General features: G+C 37.9%; 1 protein-coding gene across 1 annotated transcript in view; it reads right to left on the bottom strand.

Moving 5' to 3' along the window:
• Positions 1–13,852, bottom strand: part of SLC15A5 (solute carrier family 15, member 5) — a 34,580-nt gene extending 20,728 nt beyond the window's left edge. The window contains exons 1-4 of the mRNA XM_014937296.1: positions 13,430–13,852; positions 11,389–11,611; positions 5,305–5,474; positions 1,660–1,880 (exon numbers count right to left, since the gene is read on the bottom strand). Of these exons, the coding sequence (XP_014792782.1) occupies positions 1,660–1,880; positions 5,305–5,474; positions 11,389–11,611; positions 13,430–13,799 (984 nt within the window). The 5' untranslated portion in view covers positions 13,800–13,852. The remainder of the gene's footprint in view (positions 1–1,659; positions 1,881–5,304; positions 5,475–11,388; positions 11,612–13,429) is intronic.
• Between the last annotated feature and the right edge of the window lie 216 nt (positions 13,853–14,068).

The following is a 14,068-nucleotide window of genomic DNA, read 5'->3' as shown; positions in this document are numbered from 1 at the left end:
CAGATAGATGGAAAAAGAAAGAGCAGTAATTTGAGCAATTCAGGATGAAGTCATGACAGAGTTGGATGTAGATCTGGTTCCTTTACTCTACTTCTGTTTTCAGAGAGAATTCTGGATTCCTCCAACATTCTGTAAGGCTCTTCAACATGATTGGCAATACCAAATCCAGGCAGAATATTACAGCTTTATAGCCGTCTGAAAGTTATTGTATGGTTAATAAATGAGTTCATGTAGGGTTTCTCATCAATGGTTACAGTCAACCCTACTCACTGGGAGTCTGTTCAGTGCTAAAGAATTACTGAAAAGCTAGCTCTCAATAAAAATATTTTTCACCTATATTCCACCTCCAAAGGAAGACATAAATAACAAAAGGGTGAATAAATGGCAACAGAGCCATGAAAGATCAAAACCGAGCCAAATTTTGTTGGTTCCTTCTGTCCGCTGCCTATTGCAAATCAAAATTGACTTGTTAATAGGAATTTAAATATCATCAACATGAATCACAGGCACTGAAAGCTGTTAACTTAATATGGAGAAAACACTATTAATCTTTACCAAAAAAAGATACTGATCTATCGCCTAGTCTAAGGAAAATCCTTAAACTTACTGGAACTTCTGCTAAAGGAATAAAAGTAATCTCTTTCAGCAGTGCAAATACTTCTATCTTTTCTAGATATATACCTGATTATTACAACTCCAATTAATGATATCTGGTTCATTTTCATCTAGTCATAGCCTTGGCCATTTGCGTGAGTTTGCTGGTTTGGGTTTGTTTATTTTTGTTTCTTTGCTTGGGATTTTGTGCTTTTGGGTGATGCAGAGAGGAAGAGGAGAAAGGAGGAGGCAGACAGATGGGAATGTAGGATGATGCCAAAAGGGAGTGTCAATAAAGCAGTGTATGCTACATATTTGTAAGAATTTCCTTAAGCAGCATTTTAACACCAACAAGTAAAAATGAATTTCTGAGCCAGCTCATATATTTGTTATTCTAGTTGCCAAAGGGTAAGCTACCGCAAACTCCTGCTTAGGCAAGATCATCCGGACAGAAATGAATCTGAAGGAATCATGTCAGCTTAAGTAGCTTCTTGACAGATTTACATTTATATAACATGCATGCACTCAGAAGTGGAAAGAACCACACAGCCCGATAGAGAGGCTGTGAAAAGATTGCTTCTTTATACAAATGGAAACTCACCCTTTTCCAGTGTACACCAGACAATCCCATCAGAACAGTAGGAGAAATATGCAACCAAAAGCACAAATAAAGATTTTCTACCTCTCCCAAAAAGTGAACGAACATTTAAGAAATGGGAAAATTACATTTTTTTCGAGAAGAATGCTGAACCTGAGTCTCTGATAACTGTAATATGGCAGTGTAAGGTGCACAGGACTCCAGCACTAGATGTTTCAACCAGTAAGTGTTCAGAGAAATGAGTAACGAGCAGCCACACAAGCTCCTTAATGAGTCTTGAAGAAGTCAATTTTACTTATTTGATGAGAGGAGAGGAAATAGCAAGGTATATTCTCAGATAATTAGAACTGCTCTGCAAGGTTGCTCCACTGGTGAAGCAACAGTTAAAAAAAACATGTCTAGAGGCATCATAGCAAACATACGTCACAGTATATTTCAACATTTTTTGTTTAAAAGCGTGCACTCACCTGCATAATACATGCTCTGTATAGGATTTGGAAAGCAAACAATGGGAAGAGCCTGGCAAGCGACTTTGTGCTTTCCACCTGAGTCTCACTGTACTGCCCACCAAAGTTTTCCTTGGCATGGTCTAGCCAGTTTGTGATGCCTCCGCTAAAGTAACGATATCGCACACAACATGTTTTCAGTGCACTAGTAATCACCCCAAAAGTCGTCAGCAGAGAGCTGTCTGCAAACAATCAGAGACATTAGACATTGGTATGATTACATTTGCTGCCAAAATAAACAAGATGAAACATTTTGGGAGGGAAAATACAACCTGATATATTCACATTTACATCCTTTTGAGGAGGGGGAAAGCAATAACAGCCTGGCTTTGTTCCAAAACATGCCTTTTTGAAAGCTAGTTGGTTCACAATTTAATTGTTACAGAAGCAATCCAGCCCAACATCCACAGAGAAAAGTACCTTTTGCTACCAGTTGTTTAACACACCACAACTATTTGTTGCTGTGGTTGAGCAGGTAAAGTATTACTTTCCTTTGCTTTCACCTTCTATTGATTGAACGAGGTTAGCTTTCAATTCAAGACAGTACTGAAATATTGCATATCTGCTGAAGCCCAGCAGCAAGGGAAGGGTAGGAAAGGGAGCTCAAAAGAGGGCTGATGAGACAAGAGCACTGGCATGGATGCATTTCAAAGCCAGAAATATTATCTCAGGACTTCCAAGCAGCACGCTGTGGCAGAGCAGAAGTTTCCAATCTAGTATTTGGCATATTAAAACTTGTTCACCGGTTACTGGGTTCAGAAATTGCTAACTTGGTTCTCAGGCTCAGAGGAAGTGAAAGTAAAATGAGGACAAAGCTGTTAGCTCCAGGTTTGGGAATAATGCAGATTTATTTCACTTCTGTGAGCTACCATCCACACAAATAGGGGTTATAGTACTTCTCTGCTTTCCTGAGAGTGTGGAAGCACAACAATAAGTTGGGTATCTATAAATAAACACTTTCCAAAACTAAGGATAACTAAGACCGCAGAGAGAAAATGTATCCCTGCTATGGAAATTATTTTCTAGAAATATTCATTAACACCTATGGGAAGCGCTTGCTAAGAGTACTAAGAAAGGACATTTTAATAGATGACTAACATTAAAAACTCTCTGGCTATTTAGCATTAACCTTTAGACTGTTGACACTACTGACTAAAATCTGAAATAATATATCCAAGCTTGCAAACACAGACAGTTGGTACAGTTTTTTATTGTTCTGCATGACTATATTAGGCAACTATTCTTACCACTCATTTTAAGTGATTTTTAAGTTTAGGATCTAGTCTATTTCATTACTAAATCTGAAGACTAAAAGAAAAATCTGCAGACTTCCAGAGCAACTTGACTAAGAAGCTAACCAGAAAACAAGTGAGAATTGGGGCTTTTGTCAAAGTCGGGTTATTTTCAGATGTTTAAAAAAAACAGGTAGCACAAAAGACAGGATGAGCTCAACTCATTGGCAGAGCTAGTAATTACATGTTTTATACAGAGAAGTGATAATCTTCTGCTTTGCCCTACACTAGAGGCAGGACATTCACAAAGGAGGAATGAAAAGCAGTAATGTGGTGCTACTGCTTTATGAGGGTTTGAACCCAGTCAGTGTCAAAATCAAAAGATGCACAGGGTGCCCTGCGACAAGACATGAAGACAGGTCAACAAAGCAACGACATGGCTGTGAGCTGGTGTATCTGGCATAGTTTCCAAGATGGTCATGGCCATCTCCTCTCCTTCAGGATCAAAGATGTTGGCCAGACTCTGCTTTCTTACTCTTATGAAAAAAAAAAAAAAAAAAAGATTAAGATAGACAACAAATCCTGACATTTCCTTGCCTTTCCTAATGGATCAGCTAAGGCCGTCTTTAATTTCAGTCAACTACCTAGGAAACATCATTTTGTATGAGGCAAAACCAGACATATACATTATTTAGCTGTGTTTCTCAGCATGGAATTCCAGCAGATTATAAAATCTAGTAAACTAGGAAGATAAAGCTGCTTGAAGTTATAGTTCAAAAAGCAACTTGAATGATACATAGACCTAATCAATATCAGGAGGATTTTGCCAATGATGCAGTTAGAGTAAGTATCTCATCCCTTCTTTAAAAGAAAAGAAATAAAACCCACAGAACCCCACAGTAGTTTTCTACTATAATTCTTCAGATTATAAATCTGATCAGCTGTAAGAGACATGTTTAAAAGCACAAACAGTTGTATCAGTGCACACTGTGTAGATCAACAGCATATACTCTATACTTTTATTTCTAATGTCTTCTTAAAAAATATTAAAAAAAATCTATCCATATAGATATTAAATTGCAACTTTCAGAAAGTGATTTACCTTCTCCTTTATATTCATTCCTTGGCTCTAATGTTCTGCTACTTTGACCTTGATCTAATCATGAATATCTATGATACTTAATTACAATAAAAAGCCTACATTGCACCCTAGATGGTAGATACACATTTTTTCCTCATCTTTGGTCACCTGCCAGTCCTCAAAATTATAGCAGTGGGAAGAAATGCAAATTAGGTCCATGCTTGACAGCTAAACATAATTGAATGCATGATCCATATTTGAAGAGTTACCTTAAAATAAAAAAAGGCAGCATATATAAAAATCATTTAAGGTCATCTATGGATTTGAATTATCATTCTGAAGATTTCCCAATTTCACCATCTCACTGGAAAGTACAAAGTATATTATCATTTATTTTGACTAAGGAGATAAAAAATTTGCAGATATCAATGTTTAGATCAGCATTCTCCAAAGACAGGAAAAAAACCACTTGATACGAAAAAGTGCTAGCTTTGTTGATGGCCAAGACAGACATAATTTATAAATTTAATGTTATTCCACTTCATAGAATTAAACTAGTTAGATTATAAACTACAAATTTAATCCATAGTAAATAGCCCAGCTTAGGGCTGGATACTAAAGAATCTTTTTACCATCTCAGGTTGTAAAACCTGTAGTGAGCCCCCTTCTCCATAAGAAGCTGGTTAATTTGATGCTCCGTTGCATATTATCAAGACATTTTTGAGATGTTGTGGAGGGGACGTGTTTCTTTGGCTCTATTCTTTTTGAATAAACCTCTCTAGTGACGTCCACACTATGATATTCCTAGGCACTTGATTTATACATTCATTCCTTCACTGCTAATATATTTTTGCTTAGATTATATTTAACATGAAGACTGAAATGACAACTTGCTTTCAGTTTCTGGTTTCTGTTGGAACTAGAATAGCTAGGTTTGGGCATTTACAGCCTTATTCAAGTCACCTAGGTACCACTTACATTTCTGTGCTTGGTCAACAGAGAGGGGTAGTTGCCATCAAAGGATTAAGGAAAGCTCAGGTACTAACTAGTGAGGCCACAGAAGTGTAAGAACTTATGTTATAAAATATCTCCCCAGTCTTCACAGGAACTATTTAGAGCTATTCAGTATTTCTAGTGATTTTCAAATGTGTAAAAAGTTTGCTACTTAAGTTTCCACAAGTATCTCCAACCAAACAGGGCAGTGTTGCGGAAGAACTCATTTAGATATGCAAGTTGATCTCTTCTGTAAAAATAATCTCTAAAGATATTTCCTAAGATATAGTTGACTCTTACCTGTTTTGGGTTTGTAAATCATTTCACCACGCACCATGTGAATTGTGATCATAGCCATAAGCACGGACACAAATGGGATAAAGAAACCAAGGTTCCTGGCCACAGACTGCTGGATATAAGAAATGCTGACAAAGACAACTGCTGAATTTAAGTTAATCAGCCAATAAAACCTAGTACACACAGAAAAGAGAGAGAAGAATGGAGAGGCTGAATAATATAAGGCTTTAACAGAAAGTTAAAACATTAAAGGCATGGTAAGTATAGTAAGCATGGACAGCATCAGTACCACGCACATGTTGACACGGCAATTAACATCAAATTTCACTCAGATGACTCAGCTCCAAGAGGAACGTGATTAACATGACTGTACTAAGGCAGTAGAGCTAAACAAGTTGTCAATCTAGTACTGGAAACGTTCTTCTGGATCAGACTAATTACATACATTAACATTTATTATTTACACATTTAATATCTGAAAACATAGACTTTATGTATGCAGTATCATTAAATCACATGCTTAAAGATTAAGAAAGAAATGTCTTAATGCCAATATCCCATGTTTAAGAAGCAGCAGAATTTGATTTATCAGAAGGGATGGCTTTTCCATTAGTTGCTTAAAATTTTGTTGGCTTCTGGAGATATCTTCATAAGGAGGTTCCCCAACATAATTTGCTCCAAGACTGCCTTTGGCAGTAGAAGTGCTTCAAGTGCTAAGCCCTTCCTATGTACATAAGACATTCAAATGAAAATCACACACTCTTGGAAGCAGATGGTGTATCACCAGTGACAGGTCTACCACAGTTTGGAAACCCTGACAATAGCACATTAAATATGCTTTAAGGAATTATAAGGATAGCAAAAAGCAACCAAAAATTAAAATGCATCTCCCTGACAGGATGCAAAGACATAACTACTTGTTTTCTCTGTCTTAGCAAATGAGTTTATATCTGCTCAGTTAGGAGCATATTGTCACCACACCTTTTTCATTGGATTCTGACTTACATAAAACATTACATCAGTAGATCTAAAATCCATCTTTTTCAAGTAGTTACCTGCATAAATATTCATGGAAGTGAAACATAAAAGTTAGTGCTCATTCTTCTGTTGCATAGCCCTCTTTTCACAACATGACTGACCAATTTTTACTCTACCACTCATAATTACACATTTCAATTCTAATGCTCTAACTCTTTTTAAATTATGAGGTGCTCCCCTTGCACTGTTCTTCAGGCCGCTTGTGTTGTCTTTTTGCTTTCAGCAGATATTTAACCAAAGTTTCCCTTAAAACACAACTCTCATATAAAACAAAGGTTTGAGGCTACAGAGCAGACTCAAATATTCGGCATCTCAGCATAGAGAGATCAGATTTAGTGAGGACCTGCTTTGGTGAAGTCAGTTTCCAAAAATACTGACTGTCTGGATCAGTATGATACTTTCTTTGAAGATTCATAGTCAGTCATTCAGCAATTTCTGCTTCAGATTTGATTCTGGCCTGCAGACGCAGCCTTTGAAATTTAAAGTTAAGAATTTTTAAGTTTGGCTAAACTTTAAAGTTCCAAGTTGGCTTTAAAGACAACAACTGTACTGATCCTTCTTTGTTTAAAATGATGTAGTCGTACTACCTCAATATTTAACAGATCACATTTTAGAAGCAACTGCAAGAGGACACTCCTTCACCTCTTCTGGAACCTTACTGAAAAGGTTTCACTCAAAGGTGATCAATACACAGGTACATGGCTTAATACATATTGCTTGAGGAAGCAAAGCTTGTTTTCTTGTCTTGTGTCACTTCTGCCTCACGTATGCTATCGGACTTGAGTAGTTGCTTCTCCTAACTAGTCTAGAATTACATTCTCAAGATTAAAAGAAAAATCTTAAAATGTTATAGAAGAGCAGTTACCCCTTAACAACCCAACTCCCAAGCTTTCCAGTTGATCCCTCCTCAGCTGCAAATGAGTGGGTAGGGCAGGAGCGAGGTACCAGCAGACATTGCAACTCCCTGTATCAGCAATCACAGCAAAATATTTTGAGCTCAAAATCCTAGAGGGGCAATTGCAAGTCTCTCTTGACACCTAGGAGACCTCCTCAGCCCCATTTCATTCATTTAAGATGACTACTAGGTGGCCTGCCATAATTGCCAAAACAAACCATAGCCATATGGCACGTTACAACATTGAAGTGCCTACTGTGCTCCTTCCACTTGTTCTGACGTTGCCCATTACCTTGCATCTAGCTAGCGCCAAGAAAGCAAAAACATCATCATGTCAGAAACACAGACTTTGGTAATGCTGCTCAGGTTCATTCTGTTACAAAACCAACCCTTTCACCATGCTAAGGGTGGAGACAGGAGATGAGCACGGGGCAGTGCAGTAGTAGGCATGGAAACGTGTTTATGGGGCTTGCTTCACAGGACCTTGGGCAAGCAGCAAAAGAAAAATGGCCTATGCCACCAGGGCTAACTTAACTGCTGCTGAGAGCCACACAGCATCAGCAGCTCTCCTGGAGCCAGCAAGGACAGGCACAGAAGTGAACTCTCACTTCATACATTTCTCTAAAGTCACACCAAGACATGTCTAAAGTTCCAAACCAATTACTGTTCTCCTCCACTGAGTCTCTAGGCACTTTGGAATTACATTATTCTGTGACAATGTATAGTTGCAGGGATTTTGTACAGACACATGTTGATCTCTGTTCAACTAAAGCTTTTAAGAAAAAAAAAATAATATAGTTACACAACTGGGTCAGTTAGAACTGGTGCAGAAGGTTTGAAACAATTCCTGACAATTTTTAAGTTAGATGTTTCAGGGCCTGCCTTCCAAACTTTATCTAAAGAAGTGTGTCTGAGCTACCTGAAATCCTGACACTCTTCATGACTGCATGACTGTTTCACTGGAAGTAGGACCTCCAAAGAAAACCCTTGAGTACAGGAGAGTGCTTTTGTTTTTCACCACCATATAGGAAAGTACTGTATGACTGAAACGTAAAGCTCCTGTCCTCTCACAGAAATGAGAAGACAAAACCCAACATGTTTTACTAATCCCTATAGACCAAACAGGAAAGACAAACTAACATCAATGCACACATCAGAATTTGGGGATTTGCTCATATCATACTGACAGCACCAGATCAGAACCTACACAAACAGAAACACATCCTACTGGCCCTCATATACCACAGCTATCTAATATATTTGTCTAATATTTGGACATGCATTATGTGAAGTGTCTCAGAGATCCCAGTAGGGAATAGCTGAATTAGTTAAATACATCAAACCAAATTATCATGCCCAACTTTGCAGGGAACATCTCCTGCCTGGAGCTTCAGCACTCTGAGGTCTCCTCAGATTGAGAGACAAATGTCAACTTGGGAGGTTCATTTCAAGAACGCAGTCCAGATAGAAGTCTAAATGCTATTGTGACAAACTCATAAAAACCTAATAATCTTATTGTAACTTTTTATAGAAATACATTCATTGTGATAACTTCAAAGTAGTAACATCTATGTGACTTCTTATTTAACAGTATTGTTTATGTTCACACAGTATTCAAAAAGTTTATAGTGAATGTAACAATTGAGATGAACCTTCTAGATGAAACAATCTGAGATCAAGTAATATATATGAAAATATTATAAAATTGACCTTTTGTCACTTTTTGGATTAATTTTGAAGACTCAATAGATTTCATGCCAGAAATTATTTGGTTTTATTTTTTAAGCATGCGTAGCTCTTGCAATTTAAGTTTTGATTTATCCAAACTCAGACCCAGATAGTTCATGTATGGAACAGTATCCAAACTATGTATTTTTATGTACTACAGCTTTGTAGGAGGAGTTAACTTTTTTAAGAATCACTACGGAGTTGTCTGCAAAGACAAGGTGGGAAAGAAAATCCCAGAAGGGTAGAAAAACATTTTAAAAAGTCAGAGAGTGTCCTGGATAACAACAGAAACCGATCTGCAGAACGTGGAAAGAAAAATTATTTGGAGGAGACTTAAGACATGAAGGAAGGAAGGAAGATAAACGAACAGCAGATCAGTAAGGCAAGACACCACACTCAAGTCTCATCCCTAGTCTGGATTGCACTTTTTACTCTCCTTCTCTGCCTGCACAGACAGAATTTACTTCTCCCGCTGCAAAAATAGTACCAGTTCATAACCTTAACCTTAGAAAAGCTGAAGTCTTTAGGGAAACTTAGTCCTACAGAATCCAGGCCCCTTCTTCACTTAGCATTGGTGTATTCTTGTTACTTAAAGGGTCCGAGTCATAGTTCATACTAGGGGTTACAACAAGGCCCTAGATGTGCAAAGCAACCTTCTTTGAAGACTGAATTAGACAACTGGTAATTACAGGCTGTTTTAACCCAGTCTTTAACCCAATAATTCTGCTTTTTTAAGTAGAACTTGGCTAAGATCACAGACTCAAACTCACCAGGATTACACAACCATCTCATTTTATATTATTTTAAATTTCAATTCTGTCACAAGTACCTACCAAGAGAAAACAGCCTACTGAGAAAGAGCGATTATGTTCTGAGAAGTTTTAACAAGACTAAGAATGCTGAGAATGAAACCCCCATTTTTTAAATCTTGAAACTTCAATCAAACAGTCCCTCCTTGGATGCCATTGCAAAAATTAATATATTTTTTTTTAATCGTACATATGCCTTTCTTGATATTTCCAAAGTTCTAAGAACTGACCCACTTGGATTCCCCCAAGGAACTTTTTATTCGTATTATATCTCCTTTGTAATCAACACTGAGAAATGTCACTTTGATTAAACACAATTCTGAATGGCTAAGACCACAGTACAATAAATTCTCCAGAGCTATCTTACAGAACAACTGATTGCTCTCCAGTCTTAATCCCCCAGAGTCTTATTTAATCAAAATGATGTTGCTAATTAAGGATTAAAACTCAGAATAGAGTAAAAGGGAAGGACTTTTCTTCTTCTCTCCTATAGGCAGGTCAAGGAGGCAGAATCTGCTCTAAGGAACTAAACAGTCTCATCTACCTTTGGTAAAGCTACCTTATTCACTGAAGTTTGGATTTAATTCAAAACTCTTTGATATTAACATAATTGGAGGAAAAAAGAATAGTCAGGAAAGCCATCCCCAAAGGAGAAGAGATCTGATTCACGAAGATCTTCATTGATTCTTCAGCATTGCATTGTTAATATGCAAATGTTCTCAGCTTTGATTTTAATAACTGTGCATGTATAAGGAAAGGAGAGAAAAGGGGGCAGTTTAGGGATTATTTCACCCTGCCTTCAAATAGGAATTTGGAGGTTCCCATTGCCACTTCTTTGATCCTGAATCCACAGTTTAACCAGAAAGTACAGCACTAAAGAGTGCTATATGCATTCAGCTACAGAAGTGGTAAATAAAGGCAAACATCTCATCAAAAATGACTTCTCTGACACACTGAGAGACATCCTTAATATGAAAAATATTGAATTTTAAGCACCAATTTCTGAGCAATTGTTCCTCAAGTTTTTCTTAAAAAAATTAAAATATTCAAACCAAACCAGAAATGTCAAGTGGTTTATCTGATGCCACAGCTTCACAGCAACAGAGCTGAAACAAGGCTAACACTGAGCTTAGCAGTTACAGACTATTAGCCATCCCTAGTTCCAGCAAACCAGCAGACTCCACTGCTGTCTGTCATTGCTAAAAATTTACTCTGGTGTAAATTCTAATATTTCATTGAATTTTGTCACTGCTAGTTAGGGAGTAACAGCAAAATATACTAAAGGGATAGTCATGTTAAAGGTAGAAAACTAAATGGAATATGTTGTTCTAACAGCAACTAGGTTGTCAAGTCTTTGAGCATTGGGGAACATCAGTTTATCCTAATTCTGAGTGAAGATTTCTGTAGAAGGCCAAAATGGATGAACACCTACTGCTCCTAGCAAAAGAAAAAAGTTAGTTTCCAAGAATTACTGAAAAAACTTCTCCCATTTCAAAAATCTAAGCATTTTGCAGTTAAAAACAAAACTTGAAACCCATCATCTGTAGAATTTGCGTTGTAAACCAGCAATGAATGCTCTATCATCCCCAACATATGAGCTGACAGTAAGTTACCAACCAGTTGAAAAAAGAAAGAAGTTCCTTCGGTCCACAGTCCTCAAGGTTGTATGCACTTAATGGACAGACTATAGCTCTTATGCCTCCTATTCCCAGACTAGCCGTGAGTAGTGCAAAGTAGAATACTATTTTCTGCTCCCTTTTGGTTAGCGTATGAAGAATGTGTCGTCTGTCAATGTAAATATCTTCAAAGGGGAATGCCACAACAGGTAATAGGGCTGTGCCTGGAATAGGAAAGAAAATAGTCATTTGAAATGGATAAGAATCAGACTGATGAATAAGATTTTTTTTTTTAAGCACTCAGGTTGGAAAGACACATGAAAAATAAAAGATACCCAACGGAGGAGTGCAAAAAAAAGAGAGCCTTAGTTCTGTAGAGAGGCAGAACCTTTCTGGATGCCACTACACAGAGTAAAGCAAGACCACTGAGGGCTTCCAAGAAAGCAGTTTTCCTCTGAAATCCTCATCAGGATTCAGGTTCTTCAATCAACTGAAGAGCTCACTCTGGAAAAGTGGCTCCATCGCCCCTCTCACTGGCCTTCCACATTGTGCAGAGGGCAGTAGCTCTCCACTTGCCAGAGGGCACTGGTTAAAATATGTAACTTCACCTGATGAACCACCTATCAATCAAGAAAACCACCCCACGGTGGTGGGGTTTTTTTTCTGCATCTTCTTTAAACCCCAGAATTTTTATTAAAATCATAATTTAACAAATAAATTTTCAAAAGGTTTATAGAAAAATTTCTTTTTTCCTCCTGCATCTTCATGAAAAACACAAGATTTTCAGAAACTTTATCTATAGAAGCACTGCCATGAATTGCATTTACCACCTCTGGTCTGCAAAGCAAGTCTTTCAGATTTAATCAGTGACAGATTCTCCAAGCTGCAGTTGGAGACTAAATTCAAAATATATTGATGCATCAACAACACCAACATTCTCCGTAACTAAGACTATGATTGTGCATCAAAACTGAATAAGTCAGGAATGTTTAATGATCTCAAAAAAACCTCCCACCAGTTCTGGTTAAAATAATACACTAATACATAAAAGTCTGTTTGTGTCACCAGTCTCTTACTTTAAGATATGCATTGAAAGGACAAGAGGCAGAAGGAGATTCCAAGCCAGAAGCCCATGGGAAAAACAGTGGAACATAAGAGCAATCATTCCTCCAGGCTGCTTGCACAACAGTTTTGAAATCAGTTCCAGGACATTTCAGAAGTGACTCTGATTTTTTATTTTTTTTTCTTTTGCCTTACTTTGTTGCCCAGCTAAATAATAACAGGACTGGTTATTGCAGAAATCAGACCAGCTGTTGACCATAAATAAGTCTAAGTGAAAAGAGTTTCTATGAGCTTGGTTTAAGTTGACAGAATAATCACCAGCTTTGAGATGCACCAATTTGCTACAGAACAGTCATGCTTAGTCTGAGGAGTGCTTTTACATAAAAGACCTCCAAAGTAACAGGTGGGGAAGATTCAGAATGTGCTAACAGAAAGCAGACTCTCAACATGGGTACAGATACAACCTCTCTACTTAAAGTCAAGTTTATTTATACTGGTATGTGCTTAAGTACATCTTTCCCTCTTGTCCAAATACAACAGTCATATACCTTTACATACAATAAAATCTTACTACCAACAGCTGGGAAACAGTTTCCAAACTCTCTCTTAAACTGTATTTCCAACTAAAGCCTCATATTTGCCCCAAACACCTTAGGTTCTTGTTAAAGTGACCAGTTTTAGGAGTTGAGCATCCATGTTCTGAATGGCTAAGCCGCTTTAGAGGAGTTAATTTTGTGCACCAACTATCTACAAGATGCACATGCAAACGTTGCTTAGTCTTGTTCAAAACACTGCCTCACAAAAGTTTGTGGGCAAAAATACCGCAGTGTATTTTGTAGAGGAGAACCTAAGTAATCAGCTGTCAGAGAAGGTGGCCACAAGTTTGGGGAAAATTGTTAGATTTCAAACACAATGCTCAATAATGCATTTCGGCAACACAATTACCGGAACATGAGAAGAGCCACCAGGGCATCACCTACCTAGGAAGTGTAGGAACATGCAGATGCACACAAGCTTGATCCTCCCCACCAGGCATTCGGCGAGCCAGCCAACCAGTACCGGCGTCAACATGGAGGTGCCTACAAAGCACATGTTGACAATAGCTGCCTGGTAGTTGCGATAGCCAAGTTTGATGGTGCAGAAGAGGATCATGTTGCAGACGATGCCAAAGAAGGTGAATCTCTCACACAGCTCCACCAGCAGCACACAAATAGCCTCTTGGAGCTTCTTCTCGGGCCGAGACAGGTTTCCAGCATGGTTGCTTCTCCCAGGTAACGCATTTTGCTCCTTATCAGTAGTGTGGTTCAAAAGTTGCTTCTCTTGTGTATCTCTTCTGTTTGCACCAGGCATGCTTGTCTTTTTTTTGAGTACGACTGAGTAGAGCAGCTTAAGTTACAGGTATACTTCTGTTCTCCTCCACTGTAATTAGCAAACTGGTAAGACTCTCGCTTTGAATTCCACACTTCACTACTACAATTTCTTAGGGCACCTGTCACTTTTGTGACATTACATACAGGATCAAAGAGTACATAAAAAAAAAAAACCTAATCAAAGAGCTATATCAACATTTCAGCTTCTGAATTTAACAACACTCAGGAACTCAGCCTGTTTATTTAATT

This window comes from Calidris pugnax, unplaced genomic scaffold (assembly GCF_001431845.1).
Source record: "Calidris pugnax isolate Ruff unplaced genomic scaffold, ASM143184v1 scaffold1, whole genome shotgun sequence".
Taxonomy (NCBI): Eukaryota; Metazoa; Chordata; class Aves; order Charadriiformes; family Scolopacidae; genus Calidris; species Calidris pugnax.
Note: the sequence above shows the minus strand (reverse complement) of the source record. Positions and strands in the feature narration are given on the sequence as shown.